Source organism: Setaria viridis, chromosome 4 (genome assembly GCF_005286985.2).
Source record: "Setaria viridis chromosome 4, Setaria_viridis_v4.0, whole genome shotgun sequence".
In the NCBI taxonomy this organism is placed as follows: domain Eukaryota; kingdom Viridiplantae; phylum Streptophyta; class Magnoliopsida; order Poales; family Poaceae; genus Setaria; species Setaria viridis.
In genome coordinates, this window is record NC_048266.2 from 36491586 (window position 1) to 36516412 (window position 24827).

Consider the following 24827-nt stretch of genomic DNA (forward strand, 5'->3'; position numbering starts at 1 on the left):
TTCTCTAAGCTGGATGCCTACGTGCTGACTGCTGAGCGCCCCTCCAGAAGCGACGATATATTGTAGAAACCGGCGGCGAAAAGGTTGAACAAGCATATTTTTCATTAAACAAAAACAGCTGGATATAACATCCTAGTATGTGTTATCTACTATAATGGAAACTAAGTTTAAATAAGAACGTGGCAATAAAAGCTGATGCCTCGGTGCTTGTACCTGGAGAAAAGTGGATGGCCCACTTGTAGGTCACACATGGAAGTTATGAGGTGAAGGAATATAGTACTCTCCCCTCCCAAATTTCTACTCATTTTTTTTCATTTTTTTCTTTTCTAGTATATAAGTTTTGCGGCTTTTCTAGGTACATAACTTTTGCTATGTAACTAGACATACAAAAGTTTCGCTTTGCTACGTAACTAGACATACAAAAGTTTCGCTACATATCAAGATTTATATCAAAAGTTTTGTATCTAGAAAAGTCAAAACGAATAGTAATTTGGGACGGAGGAAGTAATATTTAATTAAGGGTATTGTTTGCGTCCGGACGTCCGATGGGAAAATTCCCATTGAGACGCTCCGTTGCAACATCAAAATAAAACATCTGTAACTATGGTTGCAACATTGAAAAATATGCGAAAAAATAACTACGTTGTTCGACTCTGGATAGAAAATTCCTATCGCAACATGAACATTTTGTTTTATGCAACATTCATGGTGAAACATGCGTAAACAATAGTTGCAATATTGGTGCTTAACTATTGCAATATATGTTGAGCGTTCGATTTTTTATGACTACGGACGTCAGTTTGCAGTATTACCGTTTAATTAATATTAAATTTTTCATAGATGTTGATTCTGCTGGTAATGTTCGTTACTCGGCACGAGTGCTTATCTTTCCATATGTTTGTTTTAGATTTAGTCAGTTACTGTGTTTTAAAAAGATATTGCTTTTGTTATTGTCTACTGTGTAATGTATGGCCCATAATGGAACTTGCTGCAGTTAAAGGGGTGTTTGATACTATAGCACTGTCACATCGGATATTTGGATGCTAATTAGGAGGATTAAACATGAGCTAATTATAAAACTAATTGTAGAACCTCTGTGCTAATTCGCGAGACGAATCTATTAAGTCTAATTAATCCATCATTAGCAAATGTTTAGCACCATATTGTCAAATCATGAACTAATTAGACTTAATAGATTCGTCTCGCGAATTAGACTCCATCTGTGCAATTAATTTTGTAATTAGACTATATTTAATACTCTAATTATCATCTAAACATTTGATGTGACATTTACAAGCCGGGGCTATCCAGCACCCCCTAAATTGAAAATGAAGCATCGCTTGTGATGTGATATTTGGGGGATCCAACTTGATTTAGCACACACTGTGGCTTGTTTTTATTGTCCTCGATTTCTTTCGGTTTCTTTTCTCGCCGTCTTGTTCCTCTGCTTGCCGAGGTGAGCACGCACGCTTTCTTTGCTCGTTCCTCCTAGTCCCTACCCGCGAGGCTGCGACCTCTTCTTGGGGTGCTAAACCATGGAGACAGATAGATTGCTCCTCTATTGCGCGGTTGTGCTCGCTGTTTAGGCCTACCCTTATCAACCCGTAGGAGCAGGACCATGCCTTGTAGCTCTGTTGTGAGCAATTCGTAGAACAACTTATGGGCATCTGGCAAGGCCAAATCCTGGGTTCTTGTTCCATGATTGTCCTCATAGATACATGATGAATCCGGCTGCTGGTCTCAGGAATTTAAGCCTGGTTCTTCGCCTTACACACTGAAACCTCCGTTTGCTAGTCGGTCAGCAGGGCCCTTCCTCTTGTTAGTTATCTCACAGCCGTTTGATGTTTACTTCCGTTTTGAGCAAAATTCGTGTGATGCTTCGGCTAACTCGCTGTTTATGAATTTCCAATCGTTGCAGACTACGTCTGAATCTTGTTCGGAAATATATCAGCGAGGTGAAGGCAAATATGGCAGATGCGCTCTTTGTTGTTCTAAAAAAGGTCGCTCTTTCCCTGGGAGAAGGGGCACTGACGAAGATTGCCAGTGAGGTGGTAGAAGCAGCGCCGATTTTGACGGATTTTGAGCATAGCGTGAAACAAATCGAGGGCGAGCTCTCGGTTATGCAGGCCTTCATTGGGCAGGTTAGAGCGCAGAAAGCCACTGACAGGGCATTTGATGCGTGGTTGGACCAAGTTAGAGATGTTGCCCATGAGTTGGAAGACATTATTGATGAGTATGCTTACCTTACTGTGCAAGCTGCTAATACAGGCAGCTTCTTCAAGAGAAAGTTCCATCAGGTCAGGAATTTTGCTGCATGGCAGAAATTACCAACCCGGATCAGTCAAGTAGAAGCTCGAATTCGGAGGCTGGCTGAGATGAGGAATCAGTATGGCATTTCGGTCGGTGAGATAGACAGGAGTGACAAGTTGCAGATTCCCAATCAACTCTCTGTGTCGGATTCTGCTTACTTAACTGATAACTCTGAAATAGTGGGGCATGCTGATGAAATTGGGATATTGACACAATGGCTTCTTGAGGAGAAACAAGACCGGACTCTAATTGCCATAATAGGTATGGGGGGTTTGGGCAAAACAACTGTTGTGAGCAGTGTATACAAGAACCAAAAGATCAGGAGAACTTTTGATTGCCACGCATGGGTTACTGTGTCCCAGACGTACCAAGTCGAAGAGCTTCTGAGAGAAATCATAAGTCAGTTAATAGAGCAGAGAGCAAGTATGGCAAGTGGTTTAATGACCATGAGTCGCATGAGACTGGTTGAGAAAATACAGAGCTATTTGCGGGACAACAAATATTTGATCGTCTTGGATGATATATGGGACAAGGATGCTTGGTTATATTTGAACCATGCATTTGTGGGAAATAACTGCGGGAGTAAAGTGCTGATAACAACTCGGAGAAAAGATGTGTGTTATTTGGCAGCTCACAACCGCATAATTGAACTTAAAACTCTTAACTATGCTGAATCTTGGGAACTATTCTGCAAAAAGGCGTTTTGTGCATCGAAGGACAACATATGTCCTATGAATCTTAGATCTTTGGCAGAGAAAATTGTTTACAAGTGTCAAGGATTGCCACTTGCTATCGTAATCATTGGAAGTATTCTGTCGTACCGTGAATTAGATGCACAGGAGTGGTCATTTTTCTACAACCAACTTAGCTGGCAGTTAGCTAACAATCCAGAGCTCAGTTGGATCTCCAGTGTCTTGAATTTGAGCTTGGATGATCTCCCATGTCATCTGAGGAGTTGTTTTCTTTACTGCAGCCTGTTTCCTGAAGATCACAAGATTAAAAGAAAATTGATAGCCAAGTTATGGATTGCGGAAGGCCTTGTGGAAGAGAGAGGGGATGCAGCTACAATGGAGGAAGTTGCTGAGCATTACCTTGTAGAGCTAACTCACCGTTCTCTTCTGCAGGTAATAGAAAGGAATGCAAGTGGAAGGGCGAGAACATTTCTTATGCATGATCTTGTGCGAGAGGTAACCTCAGTAACTGCTCAAAAGGAGAAGTTTGCTGTCATACATGGCACTGCTGGCGTAGCCCATGTTTCCCAGAAAGCCCGGCGCTTATGCGTCCAAAAAGTTGTTGATTCCCAAAATTATTTAGCAAGTTCACATCTACGATCATTCATTTTGTTTGACACTGTAGTGCCATCTTCCTGGATATATGACGTCTCATCACATTTCAGACTGCTGAGAGTGTTATGTCTAAGATTTACCAATATTGAACAAGTGCCAGATGTGGTCACAGAACTATATAACTTGCGTTATCTGGATATTTCATACACAAAAGTCAAATGGATATCGCCCTCATTCAGCAAACTTGTGAACCTACAAGTTTTAGATCTCCGATTCAGCTATGTGAAGGAGCTGCCTTTGGAAATAACTATGCTAACAAATTTACGTCATTTACATGTTTGTGTAGTCCACGATATTCAAGAAAGATCATTGAATTGCTTCAGTGATACAAAATTTCGTGGCAACATTTGTGGTCTAAAGAATCTTCAAGCTTTACATACTGTTTCAACCAATAAAGATTTGGTCTTACAGCTGGGAAATTTGACAATGATGAGAAGCTTGAGCGTTATGAAAGTGCGGCAAAGCTACATTGCTGAGTTATGGAACTCCCTGACTAAGATGCCTAACCTGAGCAGACTGCTTCTTTTCGCGTCTGATATGGATGAGATTCTAAACTTGAAAATGTTAAGGCCACTGCCAGATCTGAAGCTCCTCTGGTTGGCAGGAAAGTTAGATGGAGGCACGGTCCCATCGCTATTTTCTAAGTTTGAGAAATTAACACTATTAAAAATGGACTGGACTGGTCTGAAGAAGGATCCTATTCGCTCCTTCTCTCACATGTCAACTCTAGTTAATCTGGGGCTCCGTGGGGCATATGGTGGGGAACATTTATCTTTTTGTGCAGGATGGTTCCCCAAGCTTAAATATCTGCAACTTGCTGATATGGAACATCTGAGTTGCATTTTGATGGAGGATGGAACAATGATAGGTCTACATCATTTGGAACTTATTGGTTTAAGGAATATAAGGGCAGTACCCAAGGGTATCAAGTACATCAGGACACTCCATCAGATGTTTCTAACTGACATGCCGATGGAGTTTGTTGAAAGCCTGCGAGGAAGTGCCAGTCACATTGTTCAGCATGTAACTAACGTCCATATTTTTGACTCCTCTGATTCTGAAGCAGGTAATATCCATATTCTTACTATGCCAATTATGTGATGAAACGATTAATATAGTTGTCATAAAATATTTTCAAACAAGTACTGATTAGAAATGAAACAAAATAGGTAACGAATAATGTCTACAAAGCAGGTGCTTGCAAAGCTTATCAGTGAACTGGATCCAAACATTTATCTCATCTCTTTCCGTATTCAAATTAGGTTTTTACCATGTTCATATTAACGTCCTATTCAATTCTTATGGTATAAAAGGGCACCAGTGTTGGTCAGATATCCATACATAAATGATAAACTGTATCCACTTACTGTAAATGGATGTAGTTAAGTAAATCTTTTCAGTTTCCATTTTGTAGCCCCAATTCTCTGTTTCTGCATGAATGAATAATTGAAAAGAATCTCTCATTCTCATTCCATTTGTGAACTCCATTTTTCTCATCTTTAGACTTATTATTTATACGAAATTGTAAATACTATTTTGCTGATATTGCAGTGAATTACTTCATATTTTGGCCTCACCTTTCCAAGAAGTATGGCTCTGGTGCAGCTAAGTATGACCCTACAGCAGAATGAGGGTTCATCTGGAACTTGGCAGTTGGACGTGGGAGATTTCAGCAAGAAATTTGCAGTTCCTCTGTAGGCCAATCTTCTTGAGCATCGAACAGATCTTCAATATGCACTCATAGATTGATTCAAGCAAAATCCACCATTAACACATGGGGAATGAAGCACGTGGAAGTAAAAAAAATTTGTGCAATTTGCTGATAAATGCCCATCAGGGGAGAGAGGTCTAAGTCTGATGGACAACTAGAATCTAGTTACGATTCGCATGTCTCAGAGACTACTGGGAAGGCAGGCAGTGCTTGAGAGTGGCTCCCTTCTTTATGTGCCGAATAACGAACAGGGTTCTGTCCAGAGCAGGGTAACTATTACCTGCATGGCTGCATGCCGTGTTAGATGTGTGCTGTAGCTTAAATGGCGACAATTTTTCATTATTTGCTCTTGTGTTTGTTGATGAACTGCGAAGCCTAATGTAATCAGATTACAGACGTGTGATGTGTGTTTGTGCTCTTTGTTTGGTTGGAGTTGGACAATGCAACGGTGCCAATTTGATCGCATCCCCAATTTCACTCGTTCTGCAAGATTTGTATTTTCGGCTCCCAACTTTTAATTTCCAGCGATTGTTCGTGGCTATATACTATATATCAGTGGCTTACCAGTTATCAGTTATCACTATCACAAGGATACGATCATACTGGACATTGATCGAGCAATTTACAAATACCAACGTCAAATGTCAATTGAACGGGGATTTTTTTTTTCTGCAAGATTCGTGCAATTCCACCGCCTCGAATCCTCGATGGATGACAAATGTCCCACATATCCCCTTGATTTTGTAAAACCCGAGTTTGACTGCAGCAAGTTTTCAAAAAAAAAAAATGTTCTCTAATCTGGGCACCGCGTGCGGATGAGACCTGACCAGCCGTCGTTGACTGACTGGGGGCTCAGCAACCAGGAGAGATGGGCATTCTGGAAACGACGGTGGGCGCGGTCGTCGAGGCGGGAGGCAGCACCGCAGCAGGCTCAATACTTCAGTCGCGGCGGTCTCCGATCTTATCTTGGTCAGCGCCTCAGCGGCTCGTCCTGCTGCTCTGCTCGCCGCGGAGGTAGGCAACACTTCTTGCTCCTACTCCATACCTGGCCTATTTGGGAAAACTACAGTGCTACTCCACATCTGGAATTTCCATTTTTTCCCGCAATATCCAAAGTCTATGCTCATACATTATGAAATTGTTGGTTGGCATCAGGGATTCGATTTCTGTCTTCCCCTTATCTTCTTTATAGTAATTTATGCTTATTAATTGGACAGCAGACCTCTTTCCTTGTAGTTTATCTCACAACCGTGTGATTTGCTCTTTCCCTGGGGGAGAAGAGGTACTAGAGAAGATTGGGACAGAGGTTGTGGGAATCTCTGACTTGCTAACCTGATAGCAGGTCTGTTTCTCTTTTTGTTAATTCTCGTCCATTTGATGCCGTCTGGATCTGATGTTCATTTCATTTTGAACAAATCCATATGATGTGTTGACTAATCTGCCATTTATTAATTTCACATTATGACAGAGGTGTTCTTGAATCTTGTTCGGGGGGCATATATTTATATGACAAGGTGAATTCAGACATGGCAGATGCCCTATTTGTAGTCCTCAGAAAAGTTGCTCTTTCCCTGGGGGAACGGACGCTAGAGAGGATTGGCGCGGAGGTGGTCGAAGCGGCACCAGTTCTGACAGATTTCGAGCATAGCTTGAAACAGATCGAGGACGAGCTTTTGATTCTGCAGGCTTTCGTTGGTCAGGTTGGGCCGCACAAAGTTGGTGACAAGGCATTCGATGCCTGGCTGGACCAAGTGAGAGATGTTGCCCATGAGGTAGAAGACATCATTGATGAGCATGCTTACCTTGCTGCTCAAGCTGTGGATACTGGCAGCTTCTTTAAGAGGAAGTTTCGTCAGATAAAAAACTTCGTAGCATGGCAGAAGTTTACTAGCCAGATCAGTCAAGTAGAAGCTCGAATTCAGAGGCTAGGAGAAATGAGGAATCGGTATGGCATCTCGGTAGGTGAAATTCACAGGAGTAACAAGTTGAGGCACCCCAATCAGCTCTTTATGTCAGAATCTTCTTACTTAACCGATAATTCTGAAATAGTGGGGCATGCTGATGAAATCGAAAGATTGACACAATGGCTGCTTGAGGAGAAACAAGAGCGAACTCTGATTGCCATCTTTGGTATGGGAGGTTTAGGAAAGTCTACTATTGCAAGCAGTGCCTACAAGAACCAAAAGATCTCAAGAACTTTTGACTGTCATGCATGGGTTACTGTATCTCAGACTTATCAAGTTGAAGAACTACTAAGAGAAATAATAAATCAGCTGATAGACCAGAGAGCAAGCGTGGCAGGTGGTTTCATGACCATGAGTCGCTTGAGACTAGTTGAGGTAATACAAAGCTATTTGCGGGACAAAAAATATTTCATTGTCTTGGATGATGTGTGGGACAGAGATGCTTGGTTATTTCTTAACTATGCATTTGTCAGAAACAACTCTGGAAGCAAAGTGCTGATAACAACTAGGAGAATGGATGTGTCTTCTTTGGCAGTAGATAAATACGTTATTGAACTTAAAACTCTTCCGTATGCTGAATCTTGGGAACTTTTCTGTAAAAGGGCGTTTTATGCATCAAAAGATAACATATGCCCTGAAAATCTGCGGTCTTTGGCAGAGAAAATCGTTGCTAAGTGTCAAGGATTGCCACTTGCTATTGTAACCATTGGAAGTACTTTGTCATACCGTGAATTCGAGGAGCAGGAGTGGGCATTTTTCTACAACCAGCTTAGCTGGCAGTTAGCTAACAATCCAGAGCTCAGTTGGATATCTAATGTTCTGAATATGAGCTTGAATGATCTCCCTAGTTATCTGAGGAGCTGCTTTCTTTACTGCAGCCTCTACCCTGAAGATTACAGGATTAGAAGAAAACTGATTTCCAAGCTATGGATCGCAGAAGGTCTCGTGGAAGATAGAGAAGATGGAACAACAATGGAGGAGGTTGCAAAGTATTACCTTACCGAGCTCACTCAGCGTTGTCTTCTTCGAGTCACAGAATGTAATGCATGTGGAAGACCTAGAACATTTGTTATGCATGATCTTGTGCGAGAGGTAACCTCAGTCATTGCTAAAAAGGAGAAGTTTGGTATTGCATATCGCGATGCTGGGATAACCAAAGTTTCCCATGAAGCTCGCCGCTTAAGCATCCAAAAAGGTGCCCAGTCCCTAAATTCTTTAACCAGTTCACGACTCCGCTCATTCATTTTGTTTGACCCTGAAGTACCATCTTCTTGGATATATGATGTTTTATCACAATTCAGACTACTGAGGGTCCTATGCCTAAGATTTGCCAACATTGAACAAGTGCCAGGCATGGTAACGGAATTGTATAATTTGCGCTATCTAGATTTTTCTCACACAAAAGTGAAGCACATACCAGTATCATTCAAAAAACTTAGGAACCTACAAGTTTTAGATCTCAGATTCAGCTATGTGGAGGAGCTGCCATTGGAAATAACTACACTAATTAATTTACGCCATTTATATGTGATTGTAATCCATGATTTGCAACAAAGATCATTGGATTGCTTTAGTGCTGTAAAAATTCTTGGTAATATTTGCCATCTAAAGAATTTGCAGACTTTACATATTGTTTCAGCCAATAAAGATTTGGTTTCACAACTGGGGAACTTGACACTGATGAGAAGTTTGGCTATAATGAAAGTGCGGCAAAGCTGCATAGCAGAGTTATGGAGCTCCCTGACAAAGATGCCTAACTTGAGCAGGTTGCTCATTTCTGCATGTGATATGGATGAGGTTCTTGACTTGAGAATGCTCAAGCCATTACCAAATCTGAAGTTCCTCTGGCTTTCAGGAAAGTTGGCAGAAGGTGTTCTTCCATTGATATTTTCCAAGTTTGAGAAATTGGCATTGTTAAAGATGGACTGGTCTGGTCTGAAGAAGGATCCTATTATCTCCTTCTCTCACATGTTAAACCTAGTTGATTTGCGGCTATATGGGACATATGGTGGGGAACAGCTAACTTTTTGTGCAGAGTGGTTTCCTAAGCTCAATTCTCTGCAATTAGCTGACATGGAACATCTAAATTGGATAGATATAGAGGACGGAACGATGATAGGTCTGTATCATCTGGAACTTATTGGTTTAAGGAATCTAAAGGCAGTTCCAGTGGGCATCAAGTACATTAGGAAACTTCACCAGATGTTTCTGACAGATATGCCAAACGAGTTCATACAAAGACTGCAAGGAAGTGACGATGACATTGTTCAGCATATACCTAATGTTCATATTTTTGACTCTTCTGATTCTAAAGCAGGTAATTTCCATTTTCTCTGTGTGCCAGCTACTTGTAAAACAACCAGTATAGTTGTCTTAAGTTTCTTTTCTGATGATTCAGGCTAGGAAAGATCAAATGAAAACATGTATCAAGGAATTACTATTATTGAAAAGTACCAAATGCTTGGAAATATTATTGGTTCACTAGATCAAAACATCTTGTTCTGCTTCTTTCTTATTCTTCATAGGTCTTTATCGGTATATATACCTGATAAAATACTGTTTTGTTGGTGTTGCAGTAAATACCTTCCATTTTGTGCCATACCTTGCCAAGAAGTACGGCCCTGGCGCAACCAAGTATGCCCCTACATACTGGGGCTCATCCAGCATTTGACATTTCGGTGGCAGCTTTCAGTAAGAAATAAATATGTAACTCCTTTGTAGACCAATCATTTGAAGAGTAAACAATATGCAGTCCCTCATGGTGCTAAAACTCTATATGAGATCGTTTTTTGTGTTGTGCATCATCCCTTGTTTGTGTTGTGCCTCATATGTGAGTTTCTCACTTAGCTCCTGATATGGTTTGCTACTGTCAATAAAGATAAACACAAGAAAAATTCAGCAGTTGCTGCATGGAGGCTGTAACTAGAGTTTTTTCGGCTGTGCTTCCTGAAAAATGGCTATCAGTAAAGTCGTGGACATGTGAAGGGATGCACTTGCATGCATGTTTGAGTGGTATTCCCTGTACAGTAGAGAGCAGATTACACCCATGTAGATGTAACCATACAAACTACTTGGATCCGCAGCCGGTACAGACGTACGGTGGCCACAACTGAGGAGGTTTTGGTGGTTTGCCGACTTGTCCATGACTGACTGTGCCAATGGTAGACAGAAACGACACAATAGCCATGCACTTGCCTCGGTCAAATGCCTTGTGAGCCCCATAGGAAGTTTGCAACTTCATGGAATTTATGGTGCCTGAGAGTATGGTCAACTGCAGTTGATTCATATCTATCTCGTTTCCAAGCATGTCAAGAATGCTTCTTGCACTCCCAAATCTCCCGAAAAAAAACTCAGGCAAGCAGGAACCCATGTAGGATCCCAATGTATAACCACCTCTCTGGCTCTTTCTTGAACGAGTCTCTGCACTCCATATCTATAGCAGCTTTGCAAGCACCGAATACTGCATTATCTGAGATTCTCTGCACTTTTGATATATCACTGAATCCAAAACCTTGCTGTCTTCAGCAGCATGGACTTTAGGGACAGGCATTTCCTTGGCACACAGCATACTACTTGGAATTGTCTGCATTAGAGCAGGTACGGTAAACTGTAACTACATAAGCATCATCAAGAGACTGAAACCGCAGCTTCCTTTTCTCAGAAGGGTTCTTGTACTTACTAACAAGATTTATCTTTTTACCGGCATCATTCAGAAACTTGTTTAAGAGATGTCATTATCATCATAAGAGGACTCATATAGAAGATTGTGTGGTGCCCTCTGTAATATCTAGAATTTAAGCTTTCCACACTGAAGTTTGGTGTACCTTGCTGATATATTGCAAGAAATATTATTAGGCATATAAATAATTGATGCACTATCGTGTGATGGATATGGGTGTACATTAATTTAAGAGGCACAAAGTTTGTACTTTACGAAAGTAATATTCGAACGACAATACGAGTGAATCCACTATTCCACCTGCTTAAACCATCGCTAATTCATCTATGCGTGCAAGCAACAGAAAAAAAAACAGGTGTAGCAAAAATGATGATTTTGAAACTGGCATCCACAGCCACAAAATAGGATCTTAGTTTCCGTGAAATACTAAATATGTTTTAAGAATAAGATAAGTGTTCAAAAACTTTTTTTTTAAAACACGTGACGTGCAGTTCTAAAAAAATGGACTAATCCATCGGCCGGATACTACTACGTCACCGAATTTGAGTCTACTATCTACTGTGCGCCTTTAGGGATCCAAAATTTCCACGGCAAACACAGTTAGCGACTTAGAGCGACTCCAAGAGTCCTCAAAAATTTTTTCCCCAAAATTATGTATTGGAGGCTTTTCTAAAAATTTTTTCCCCAAAATATTATCATCCCATAACAGATCTCCAAAAAGTAACCTCCCAATATTTCAAAACAGACCACATCATCACAAGTGGGCCCACTCTAGTTGGGCTGCCCTCATCTCCCCCTCACGATCTCTCACTCCCCTCACGATCTCTCCCCAATATTTTAAAACAGACCACATCATCACAAGTGGGTCCACTCTAGTTGGGCTACCCTCACCTCCCCCTCGCGATCTCTCCCTCCCCTCACGACCTCCCAGAACAGAGCTCCTTGGCCATGTTGCCACCATCCACTGGCTGTCGAAGCCGAGCCCACGCTTCCCTTCTCCTCCCCCTCCTTTTTAACCCCGCCGACCTGCTCCCCCATCTCCTCCGTGGGCACCAAGACCTCTGCACAGAATTCAAGCACCGGCAGTAGCTGCCGCCGTCTACGGACACTCCTCGGCAGCCGCCTTACACCCACGGCACAGGCATAGATGCCGACACAGCAGCAGCAGCACACACCCATCCTCTGCGCTGCACGCCTGTGTCCCCGCCTGCCATCGCGCGCCCACCTGCTGGAGCCGCTCACCAAGCTTCGCGCCACGCGCCAAGACGCGCTCCAGGTCCGCGTCCACCGCGCGCTCCACAGCCTGACACCATGGCCGCACGATCTAGCGCCGCACCTCCTCCAGCCCCTACTATAGCGGTGCAACCTCCCATTAGCCATCCATCTCGCTAGAATCGTGGGTGGCGGAGGCACGGCAGAAGACGACGGCAGAGGAATCACATGACGGGGCTCTCGACATCGCTCCCCTTTCGTCGGACCGCCGCCGCCGCCGCCACGAGAAGGTGCCCCACCACATGCGTGGCATGGGGGAGGCCGGCCTAGTGGTGACGACGATGTGCCTCGGTGTGGTGAACCTCGCGGGGGAGGGCATCCATCACGGCGTGGGCTCGACCTCAGCACACGCCATGGCGCCTGCGACGGAGATGCAGGATACCCCCGAGAAGACCGCCGTGGAGGCCGATGCCACGGCAGCCGCCGCGTCGACGACGACGGTGGCGTCCATGGGGAGGTTGGCGGGCCGCCGAGACGCGATCCGTGGGAGGTTGCGGCTGGACCGGCGCAACACGTGCGGTGCCGACGTGAGCCAAGTGGGCTCCTCCCGGTGCAGTGCAGCGCAGGCCCGCCCTGGAGCACGGCGAGGAACGCCAGCGCGTTCTGGAAGCTGCCGTGCACGTCGGAGGAAAAAAATCAGCCTGAAGGAATCTGCGCGCAGGAAAGGAGAATCGGGGACGATTGGGGGAGGAGCGTCGACGCAGAAATATGCGGGGCGATGGAGTTTTTAGCGTAGCTATATTCTTTTCAGATTAGAGGACCTGTTGGAGCTTGATTTCTTGTATTTTTCTCCCTAAACAAGATTTAGGAGTAATATAAGGGAGACTTTTGTAGTTGAGTTGCTCTTAGTCCCAAGTGCCAACATTTTTGCCTCTTCGTCGACAAAGACGGCGGCGACATTTTGCAGCTTGCGAGAAGAGACCCAGAGCGGAGGCGCGGCGCCCAGAAGGCTCCATACTTGAGCCGCAGCCGCCTCCTCTGCTCAGGCTTCCCCCTCGTCTGCTCGCCAAGGTATGCCGTATGAACGCCTTCTTGTTCTTGCTCCCTTTCTGCTATTCTGGTCGGATCACGGATGCTACCAACCGTGGAGATGGATGTACTCTTCTCCCGCTCCCTGGTCAACCAAGATTTCTTGCCGGTTGCTGTTAAGAGGAATCTGTGAACACCTTACGGCTGGACAAAGCCAAATTCTGTACATGGGAATCTGGGATATGGGAGTCCAACCTCATTAGTCGTTCCCTTGATGAATTCACTAGTTGGCCTTATGCTTTGAAATAACTGTCGGCTTTGTTGTCAATCTGCACAACTTTCTTGCCATGCTCTGGCATTACATCCATTTCGAACAAATTCCATTTGATCTACTGAATAAACTCCTATTTGTTTTTTTAAATATGTTTTTTTTGCATTTCAGGTAGTACAGAGCTGCGTGTGATCCTTTTCAGGAATGTAAATACATGACAAGGTGACGAATTTTCAGGTGCGTGTAGCAAACATGGCACATGCCCTTTTCGTTGTTCTAAGAAAAATTGCTCAATCCCTGGCAGAAGGGGCATTGGCCAAGATTAGCACAGAGGTGGCTGAAGCAGTACCAGTTTTGCAAGATTTTGAGCATAGTATGAAACAAATTGAGGGCGAGCTCTCAGTGCTGCATGCCTTTGTTGGTCAGGTTAGTGGGAAGAAAGTCGGTGACAAGACATTTGATGCATGGTTGGAGCAAGTTAGAGATGTTGCTCATGATGTGGAAGACATCATTGATGAGTATGCTTACCTTAGCGTGCAAGTCATGGATACAAATAGCTTCGTCAAGAGAAAGTTTCATGAAATCAAGAACTTTGCAGCATGACAGAAGTTCCCTAGCCAGATTAGTAAAGTAGAAGCTCGAATTCAGAGGCTAGCGGAAATGAGGAATCGGTATGACATCTCGGTAGGCGAACTGGGCAGGAGTAACAATTTGAAGTGCACAATAAGGGTCTGTTTGGTTGGACTGTGAGCTGTGGAAAAGCTGTTGTGGGCTGTGAGCTGTGGAAAAGCTGTTGTGGGCTGTGAGCTGTGGAAAAGCTGCTTTAAGTTGTCAACTGTGAGAAAGCTGAAAGTCGTTTGGTTGAAACAACTGTGAGACTGTAGGTTTGGCAAGAAAGGTTTGTAATACCCTTGGAAGGTATGAAGGACTGTTGATATGCAAATTGATCGTAAAATACTGTGTTGTTCACTTAATCACATAAATTACCATTTTAGAAAAGGGAAATTTATTTTTTTTTTAAATTTTGCAGCCACCATTACCATATTGTCCATGTGAATACAAAGCTAACATTTCACAAGAGATATATGGTTCATATAAATGTCCACCATTAACATATGGTCCACATAATTATCTCCCTCTCGTCCTAACCAAAGCATCAGCTATTCTACTACGAATAGTATTCATTGTATCCTCATTCTTCCCATCTGGACTCTCATCTCCTTGTGTTTGGGTTATGCCACATGTCTCTTGTAGTAGGTAGTCCTCATCAGCATCACATCTATCAAACACTTTATCATGCAAATTGCTCTCACGAATAAAATTATGCAATGCCATGCAAGCAAGAATAATATAATTTTGAGTACGAGTGGAGAAACTTGGCATGTCCTTCAAAATACGCCACTTCTGCTTCAACACTCCGAAGGCCCGCTCAATGACATTTCGAAGGGATGAATGCAAAAAATTGAAAATCTCGTACTTCCCTTGAGGAGGACGCCCAGAACGAAGCCGGAATTTTGGTATGTGGTATGTGCTTCCTTTGAAAGGGGCAAGATATCCTACTCTGTTTGGATAGCCAGAGTCCACAAGATAATATTTTCCTACAAAACCAAATCAAATCATCAAAGGAAAACAACAATAGAACTATTACTAACTCTTAACCAACATGCATACCTTTGGGAGGTACGGGAAATGAAGGAAAATTCGCTAATGCATGATTGAGAATCCGTGTGTCATGTGCAGAACCCGGCCAATTAGCAACCGCAAAGATAAACCTCATATCAAAGTCACAAACAGCTAGCACGTTCTGAGATGTATATCCATGTCGACATGTGTGGTTAACCACTTCCTCTGCTGGAACATCAACTTTAACATGTGAACCATCTATAGCTCCAATAGCGCCTTTGAAATAAGGTCAGAAACGGTCCTCTTTCACCCTTTCATGCTCAGTACAGAAAGTTGGATCTCTTGGCTTGATATTGTCCTTTGCTAACTTGCGCAAACAATTCAATACTTCATGAAACTTGGTGTGAACTGTCCATAGCGATCGTGTAAAACGATTTTCAGCTTGTGAAAATGATTGGGGTCCTCCGACAATCCATAGAAACATCGCCAATGACTCAATTGATGAAACATTGTTAGTTGAGATCAAACCGTAATTCGAGATGAGCAAATTATGTAGTGCCATGAAAATATCAGTGCTCATTCGAAACATCTTATAAAAGTACCTCGGACGACCAAAGCACCTCATAACCCATTGAAGCCCAGTTTCTGATGTTTCCCTGTATTATGCTTTGTTGAAATACCGATCCGTGTACATGTTTCCCATTTGACCAATAGCAGCAGCCTGCTGGGAAAGTTCAGCTAGAAGCAATAATCCCTTTTGCCCCTTTTTGACCAGTTCTTCCATGTTGGCATCCATCTACAGACACAAGTTCAATTCTTCCCTACAGACACAAGTTCAATTCTTCCATTCAGATAATAGAAGCACATAACCAAATATATGAACATCATATGGATGGACATCACGAATATATGAACACCATATGAACACATAACCAATGGTTCTCAAATAGTTCTCACAGAAAACTAAACAAATATTGGTGCACAAACAACTAATGGTTCTCAACAAAGGGTAATAACAGACAACTAATGGTTCTCAACAAAGGAAAATAAATAATTATTGGTTCACAACACAACACTAGATAAAGTAGGGAATAGTTCTACTGATGCTTCAACAACTCCTTTTCATGCTCTCTCTCAATCAAATCGAACCTTCCTTCTTTTGTTTCCAGGGAGCTAAAGACCTCCCTAAATTCAGGTTTGACGATAAGGAAGGTGGCTGTGTGCATTAAAGCAGTTTTTTCTTGCACTCCAGAATCTTTCACCATCTTAATAGCCTCTGAAATGCTTGGGACTGGATTGGTTGGAGCAGCAGATGAAGCTTCAACACTAGAGGATATCTTATCTGCTGCAGTTTCTATCTTCAAACATGTGTTCTTGTACAGTCGAAAGAATGGACTCTTCTCCTCCTTCTCTTCAATAGAACTAGAGTGTTCCTTGCGTTTCTTTTTCCTTGGCTTTGATTTCTTCAAAGGAGCCAGCTTCACATCATCAATGTCTTGAGTTTTTTGTATCTCACTCACATCGTCATCACTTGACTCATCAGAGGATATATCTCCAGGGCAGGATGCACTAGCGCCACTGACATGTATCTTATCAAACAATATATGAAGATCATCAAGGTGCTTCGGCCCTTGTTTTCTGAACCTCACATGGTTGCATTTGATACCTTTCTCAGAATTATTGCACCTCTGAAATTAAATGAAACAAAGGGTTCATTAGCAAGTAACAGAATATGAAAACATTGAAAATGAACAATGAATAATGACTGTAAAGTGCTTACAGTTAGATGTTCATCCCACCATTCCTTAGAGCACTCAACAGTTCGCTTCGCCTCATTCCATCCAAGCCCAGTTGCACTATTCTTCAACTCCATGAACCATGTATATTCCTTTTTCATATTGTCCTACTTGTTCTTGAGTTGTTTCTTTGTTAGCTTCTGACCAGTTTTTTCTTCATGCTTAGATATAACATTTTTCCAACCAGTCCTATTGAAAAATCCCAACGGCCTATTCCCAGCTTCTATCTCTCCTTTGCAGATATCAATAAAATGCCTCACATTGGCATCACACCAATCTGCCTTATCAGCCATTCTTGAATGAAGAAAAAAAACTTTGATTCAATTCAGTTACCATAACATGACTACGACCCAAGAACTAGTGTCTATCTCTATACTCTTGTCCTTCAATTCATCCATGGTATATCTAGTCTGGCACAAAGGAAGTTATAATACCCCAGATCTTTGGTGGTATTCACCCTACCTAATAATATGCACAATAGTTATTTTTAGATGAGCTACTTCCACAAGTATAAGAACACAGTTTATAAAACCTAAATGTGCACGAGCCAATTTACTACTCGAATGCCATGTGTTTGTTTTCTCAATATACTCCATGAATTAATAATGGCTACCTACATGTATCTAATGGATAGCACAGAGCACAACAGGGAATTCAGTATACTTGAGCTCGAGCTCCTAGAGACTCACCTCGAATCCTGACTCACGGAATCCCGTCCACTCGAGTGCTTGCAGATCCGGAGCTGCCAGCCACGGATTTGCGCCGCGCCAGCTCCTACAGCTTACTCCGGGGAGAAGACGAAAGGGGCGGCCACCAGCACGGCCCCAGGACAGAGGTCGGCGGCGTCCCGCTGGAGGCGGCGGCCTAATGCGACGGAGAGAGGGCGGCGGGGGCCCGCTGCGACGAAGACAGGGCAGCGGCGTCCCGTTGGCAACGGTGACAGGGCAGGGGCGTCCCGCCGCCGCCGCCGACCCGTTGTGATGGATAGGGCGGTAGCGGCCTGCTGCGATGAAGAAAGGAGAGGAAGAGAAGGCGGGATGCGCTCTTGCCAGGGAGGAGTGGCCGCCGTCGCGGATGATGAAGCAGGAAGCGCCATCGCCGGCCTGTGCGCTAACCCTAGCGTGGCCTGCGGTTGTGGATAGAGGAGAGCGATGGTTCTGGACCAGAGAAAGAGAGGAGAGCGATGGAAAATATCGAACCGGTAAGTTTTAAAGAGTGGCAGACGGGTAATTTGGTGTAAAACCAATCCTTCGCAGCCGGTGAAAGCCGGGTAAGAGGTGCTGCAGAAATACAACGTCGAGCGAAGCTGCTTTTTGTTGAAGTACCGCGCTTGGAGTGCACGCTTTGGTTAGCTTTCTACTTTTTGCGGCAGCCACAACACTTTAGAAGTCAAACCAAATAGACCCTAAGAATTTTCTGTCCGAGTCTGCTTATCTAACTGATGACTCCGAGATTGTGGGCCATGCTGATGAAATTGGAAGATTGGCACAATACCTTTAATTGCCATCCTTGGTATGGGAGGTTTAGGAAAAACTACAATCGCAAGCAGTGTCTACAAGAATAAGCAGAGAAGAACATCCTTTGATTTTTACGCATGGGTTACTGTGTCTCTGTTGGTGGTTACAAAATACGCAAACAGTAGAGGGTGGCTCTAGAATAAGGCACTTGTCGTAAAAGCTTCTAGGGTACTGAGTAGCTAGAATGTTGTGTCTTACTTAGCCCATGGCTCCTCCTATTTATAGCCTCGGTGGACGAGACCTTTTCGGTCAAAAGACCCCTCGGCCCTCCGTACGGCGCCCCTGGAGGGGGACCCGCTAGAAAGGAGCGACAAGGGTAGTAAGGTATACATCCTCTCTTGGGTACGGAGGTCCTTTGTACTTAGGGCTAATGTTACGGCCCATCTCCGTGTGTGTGTTGGGGGGGGGCACGGCGCCCCCGTACCTAGGGCTGACGCCGTGGTCGCCTTTTCTCTTTGGATGATGCCTAAAGGTAAATATTCTTGCTTCTGGGTTCCAGCCTGAAGACCGGACTGGGGCTCCCCACCCACGAGTCCCTCTTGGGGGGAGGATGCTCTCGCAGGAGTCAGAGGTTTTTCGGGAGGGCCTCGAGCGAGTTTGGACGGGGGCCTCCTTTCCCCCACTATCCCGTGGGCCGTCCCGCCATCGTCGTGTTCCATTAGGGACTTCAGGGGTCTTCAGTTGACCCCTGTATGCTGCCTTTGGGGGACCCCCGGGGGTTTCGGGACCCCCTCTCGCCTCCCTCCTCCACGACCTCCCACCTTCCTAACCTCCATGGCCCGGGAAAGCGGGGGAAGGACGGGGCGACTCCCCGCAGGGAAAGGTACCCCCGTAAGCATGGGATTGCTCCAAAGGGAAACGATTCCTCCAGCCCGTGATCGTGGGCCAATTCCCCAACAGCAGCCCTTTGTCGGGGATTGCTGTTCGGAACCTTGGACGACGATCTCCGAGACTCCCTTCGGCTGACCGAGGGAGAAACAGCCGAATGCCGGAAGTAGGTAAGAGAGCGGTCCGGGGGGAGAAAAAATGGCATTTCCTTCTCTCCCTTGGGCCCACGGTTGGCCTGGGTGGCGCGCCCTCGCTTTCCAACATGCCACTTGGTACGAGCGCAAGGGTCGAGGCATGCGAGGCCCGAGCATAGCCTGCCGGGTGTGGCACGCGAGGGGCCGTGTGTGCCTGTTGGGAGGATCGTGCGGGTCAGTGGGACACACGTCATCTCCCTATTGGCCCATGCGGTCAGGTTGCCTCGGTCCTAGTCGACGTGGGCGCCTTGGACGCTCCTCCCTGGGCCCCTCTAGGATTATAAATACTGCCCCCCTCCTTCTTTAGGGTTTGCCCTTAGAGCTATCCTCCTCCCCACGCCTTCGCATCCTCCTGTTCTCGTACCGCCATCTCGCCCTTAGATCTCCTTCCTTCACTCTTACTCATGGCTCCGAAATGACCGGCTTCCGTGGAGGGGGATCCCTCAAAGGCAAAGAAGTCCCGGGCAGAGCACCCCTTTTCCAGGCGTCTCCCGGCGAGCCTGGTGGATAGCGACTTCTTGGACGACCTCCATGAGTGGGGCTTGGTCTCCGACCGTCCCTCAATCCACCCTTCGGAATGGGAGGAGGTCCCCCGCCTAAAGCCCAATGAGATGGTGGTCTTCGCCGAACAGTATGAGTGCGGGCTCCGCTTCCCCTGTTCCGATTTCTTCTCCTCCGTCTTGGCCTACTACGAGCTCGAGATTCAACATATTGCCTCGAACTCGATCGTGCGTGTGGCGGAACCGCCCAAATTAACCTGACTAAAATGCATTTAAGTCGCCTGACACGCGATTATGCACTTTAAGCAAGTCAACCTGGTCGACCGTTGGATTTCATCCGATGAACCACTTACATAGGATCGAGAAGCATCTCTCACACGAAGGTGAGTAGCACAGAGATTACAACATTCCCATCACATTAACTTAGTTCCACAAATTATTACATCAGAGTTTTGAAAATTCAAACAAGTTTGCAAGGTTCGAACAGTCGAATAAAATAAGCGGAAGCTAAATGTCGATACATGATATCATGACGAACCCGATCATGACATCAAAAATCCCTACCCTCGCCATCCGAGGAGGGATCCCACTCGACTGTCCAGCCCGGAGGGAGCTGGGTAGGCCAAATGGTGCCAGCAGCCAAACTATTAACATCACCTGAAAAGTTAAGCCACAACAAGGCTGAGCAACTAATACTCGGCAAGACTGACCCGTCGGGTAAACTATTTTTACCAAGACCTAAACATGCAAGGCTTTCTGGCTCTGGGTTTGCTTTGCCAAAAGCGTCTAAAGTAGGTCCTTATTTTCAATATTTTAGCTCAAGTTCTACGTTCTTTAACCAGTCTAGATTAGCAACTTATACTAAGCAAGCATAGTTTCCAAGCAATTAAAGAACAAGCATCAAATTAATATCATCATCATGTTCCATCTTTACTCAATGCAGAATAGCGATCAAGCAGTCCCAAACTGTGAGAGGCAGACGAATTGATTTGAATTTATTAACCATGCACGGCGAACCTAACCTCACGACATCTGCGCACCTCGAAGGGTTGCTTCATTTGTCAGCCGTCCCCATCGATCCCTTAGGCACGTGTCAGGGCCAACTTGTTGGGATACGAGGTAGGCTACACTAGCGCAAATCAAAATTTTCTACCGCGTATAACCAGGAAGAACTGCCGTATAAGGATCACGGGATTACCACTCGACGCACTACTGGTGCGGAAGATGTAGATATGCGTCGGTGCAGTGAAGACGATCACGTAGTCGTACGTAGTCGATCACGTCCAGCAGCTCCTCAGCAGCTCGTCCACGTGCACAGCAAGATCGCCTCCGGTACCGCAGCTCGTCGTCGGCTCGTCGGCGGCTCGTCGGCGGCTCGTCCAAGTGCTGCAGGCGCAACACCTCCAAGGTATCCACACGTGCAGGGAGGAAGCGTCGCAAGCCGGATTGCTAGATCCGCGAGTTGCAACAGGCGAGGGCGTGGGAGGCGCGGCAAGTGTGTTCAGCCAAAAAGGTGTAAACCCTAGGGCGCCCCCACCCCTCTATTTATAGGGGTTCCTGACGGGCCTCTGGATCCGAGGCCCATTAGTACTCCTAAACCTAATCCAACTCGGATCAGATCCGAATTGGGCTTCCAGCCCCTTAAGTGTGTGACCCTATGGGTTCGGATACGTATAGACATGGCCCGAGTACTCCTACTCGGCCCAATAGTCGGTAGCGGCCTCTAGCAAGACGTGCCAACTCCTATACGCACACGAAGATCATATCAGACGAACCATCACAACATAATATACATGCTATTCCCTTTGCCTCACGATATTTGGTCTAGCTTCAAGCCGACCGCTCTTTCTCGATCCTGTGATTCGGAATCCCTTTGTAGGTTAACTCTTAACCGTACGTAGCATGGCCATGCATTTTCGGATCCGATCACTCGAGGGGCCCAGAGATATCACTCTCAATCAGAGAGGGGCAAATCCCATCTTGATTGACCATGTCTCATAGCATGCTTCTTGACAAACCCGAAAGCTACCTTTATAACTACCCTGTTACGGCGTAGCGTTTGATAGCCCCTAAGTAGGTCGATCCACATCTAGAATACATGCGACAATCTCAGGTCTAAGGACAAAGCGTATATGTTGTTTAAAGAGAGAACTACTTCTCGCGTTGGGTCAGTCCTAACACATGTCTCCACATGTGTCCACATTATTAGTTCAACATCTCCATGTCCATGACTTGTGAAACATAGTCATCAACTAATACATGTGCTAGTCTAATATTCATGTGTGTCCTCACATGAACTCCGACTAGGGACAACTTTAGAATAACCATACAAGTAAAGAGTTTCACATACAATTCACATAATTGCAAATCAATTCAAGTAGCCTTCAATGGATATTCAATGAACACAACATACAAATCATGGATACAAATGGAATATCATCATCTCTATGATTGCCTCTAGGGCATACCTCCAACAGTCTCCCACTTGCACTAGAGTCAATCTAGAAGGTACCTAATACCCATAGCTCTTACATGCGCATCATGCTTAGCCTGCGGGAGTGGTTTTGTCAACGGATCAGAAATGTTCAGATCCGTGTGTATTTTGCATATCTTGATCTCACCCCGGTTAACGAAGTCTCGAATGAGATGAAATCGCCGCATTACGTGTTTGTTCTTCTGGTGGTTCCTTGGCTCCTTTGCTTGCGCAATTGCCCCATTGTTATCACAGTAGAGATTCAATGGGCTGGACGCATTCGGGAACACACCAAGCTCAATGAGGAAATTCCTTATCCAAACACCTTCCTTCGCGGCTTCCGAAGCCGCGATGTACTCGGCTTCTGTCGTAGAATCGGCCACCGTCTCCTGCTTGGAACTCTTCCAACTAACAGCACCACCATTTAGCGTGAACACAAATCCTGATTGTGACTTTGAATCATCTCTGTCGGTTTGGAAACTAGCATCGGTGTAACCTGTTACAACGAGCTCCTCCTGACCTCCATAGACGAGGAACATATCTTTAGTCCTTCTCAAGTACTTAAGAATGTTTTTCACCGCTGTCCAGTGACTCTCACCTGGATCAGATTGGTGTCTGCTTGTCATACTTAGCGCATATGAAACATCTGGGCGAGTACTTATCATTGCATACATGATAGATCCAATAGCCGAGGCATATGGCACTCTACTCATGCGATCCCGCTCATCAGCAGTCGAAGGACACTGAGTCTTGCTGAGATGTATGCCATGTGACATAGGCAAGAACCCTTTCTTTGCCTCTTCCATGTTGAACCTCTTCAACACTTTGTCAATATAAGTATCTTGGCTCAAACCTATAAGCCTTCTCGATCTATCTCTATAGATCTTAATGCCCAGAATATATGCCGCTTCCCCTAAGTCCTTCATCGAAAAACTATTTTTCAGTGAAGTCTTTACGGACTCAAGCATAGGAATGTTATTTCCAATCAGTAATATGTCATCCACATATAAGATTAGAAATACTACAGAGCTCCCACTAACCTTCTTGTAAACACAAGACTCTTCTTCGTTCTTGGTGAAGTCAAACCCTTTGACCACTTCATCAAAACGAATGTTCCAACTCCTAGATGCTTGCTTCAATCCATAAATGGATCTCTGAAGCTTGCATACCTTTCCAGCATTTTTCGGATCGACAAAACCCTCGGGCTGTATCATATACACGTCCTCAGCTAGGTTTCCATTCAGGAAAGCTGTCTTGACATCCATCTGCCATATCTCATAATCGAAATACGCAGCTATAGCTAGAATAATCCGAATGGACTTAAGCATCACTTCGGGCGAGAAGGTCTCGTCGTAGTCAACTCCTTGAACTTGTCGAAAACCTTTTGCGACAAGTCGTGCTTTATAGATGTGAACATTTCCATCCATGTCCTTTTTCTTCTTATAGATCCACTTGCACTCTATGGCTTTAACACCATCAGGCGGGTCAACCAAGTTCCAAACTTGATTGTCTCCCATGGACTCTATTTCGGATTGCATGGCACTCTGCCATTTTTCGGAGTCTGGGTCCATCATTGCTTCTGCATATGTCGCAGCCTCATCATTGTCCAACAATAATATTTCTCGCATTTCGCGGAGCCTTGCTGACCTTCGTGGTTGTGGCGGTGCTTCTCTTGCCATGGGTATCTCAACTTGTTCTGCTACGTTAGCATCACTCATTGATTCTTGCCCGATTGGCTCATCTTGAACTTCTTCAAGATGCACTGTCTTTCCACTCTTTTCTCCTTTGAGAAACTCTTTCTCTAGGAAAACCCCGTTCCGAGCGACAAACACTTTGCCTTCTGATCGGTTGTAGAAATAATATCCCAAAGTTTCCTTTGGATATCCCACGAAAATGCACTTATCCGACTTGGGTGTGATCTTGTCCGACTGAAGTCGCTTGACAAACACTTCACATCCCCAAATCTTTAGAAAAGACAAACTGGGAACCTTTCCAGTCCATATCTCATATGGTGTCTTAACTACGGATTTAGATGGTACCCTATTAAGTGTGAAAGCTGCTGTTTCTAGAGCGTATCCCCAAAATGACAATGGTAGGTCCGACTGGCTCATCATTGATCGAACCATGTCTAACAAAGTTCGATTACGTCGCTTGGACACACCGTTTCTCTGAGGTGTTCCAGGCGGCGTAAGTTGTGGAACAATTCCGCAACTCTTTAGATGATTGCTAAACTCGTGGCTCAAATACTCGCCTCCACGATCAGATCGCAAGGCCTTAATTTTCTTGCCACGCTGATTTTCAACTTCATTCTGAAATTCCTTGAACTTTTCAAAGGTTTCAGACTTGTGCCTCATCAAGTAGACATAGCCATATC

General features: G+C 44.8%; 2 protein-coding genes and 1 pseudogene across 4 annotated transcripts; 2 read left to right on the forward strand and 1 right to left on the reverse strand.

Moving 5' to 3' along the window:
- The first annotated feature begins 1334 nt into the window (after positions 1-1334).
- Positions 1335-5832, forward strand: LOC117852126 (disease resistance protein RPM1). Of its 2 annotated transcripts, none has more exons than XM_034734095.2 (3): positions 1335-1456; positions 1919-4722; positions 5208-5832. In XM_034734095.2, exons 2-3 carry the CDS (start codon positions 1968-1970, stop codon positions 5285-5287), a joined length of 2835 nt encoding a protein of 944 aa, XP_034589986.1. In that variant the 5' UTR covers positions 1335-1456; positions 1919-1967; the 3' UTR covers positions 5288-5832. The 2 variants fall into 2 exon arrangements, with proteins under 2 accessions (XP_034589986.1, XP_034589987.1); XM_034734096.2 differs by lacking the exon at positions 1335-1456 and adding an exon at positions 1463-1818.
- Positions 5833-6176: 344 nt separating this feature from the next.
- On the forward strand, positions 6177-10135 carry LOC117852125 (disease resistance protein RPM1). 2 transcript variants are annotated; one of them, XM_034734093.2, is made up of 4 exons: positions 6177-6381; positions 6588-6709; positions 6836-9648; positions 9908-10135. In XM_034734093.2, the coding sequence occupies exons 3-4, from the start codon at positions 6894-6896 to the stop codon at positions 10000-10002; spliced, it is 2850 nt and encodes a 949-aa protein (XP_034589984.1). In that variant the 5' UTR covers positions 6177-6381; positions 6588-6709; positions 6836-6893; the 3' UTR covers positions 10003-10135. The 2 variants fall into 2 exon arrangements, with proteins under 2 accessions (XP_034589984.1, XP_034589985.1); XM_034734094.2 differs by having other exon boundaries at positions 6604-6709.
- Positions 10136-16242: 6107 nt separating this feature from the next.
- Positions 16243-17234, reverse strand: LOC117853683 (uncharacterized; annotated as a pseudogene).
- Between the last annotated feature and the right edge of the window lie 7593 nt (positions 17235-24827).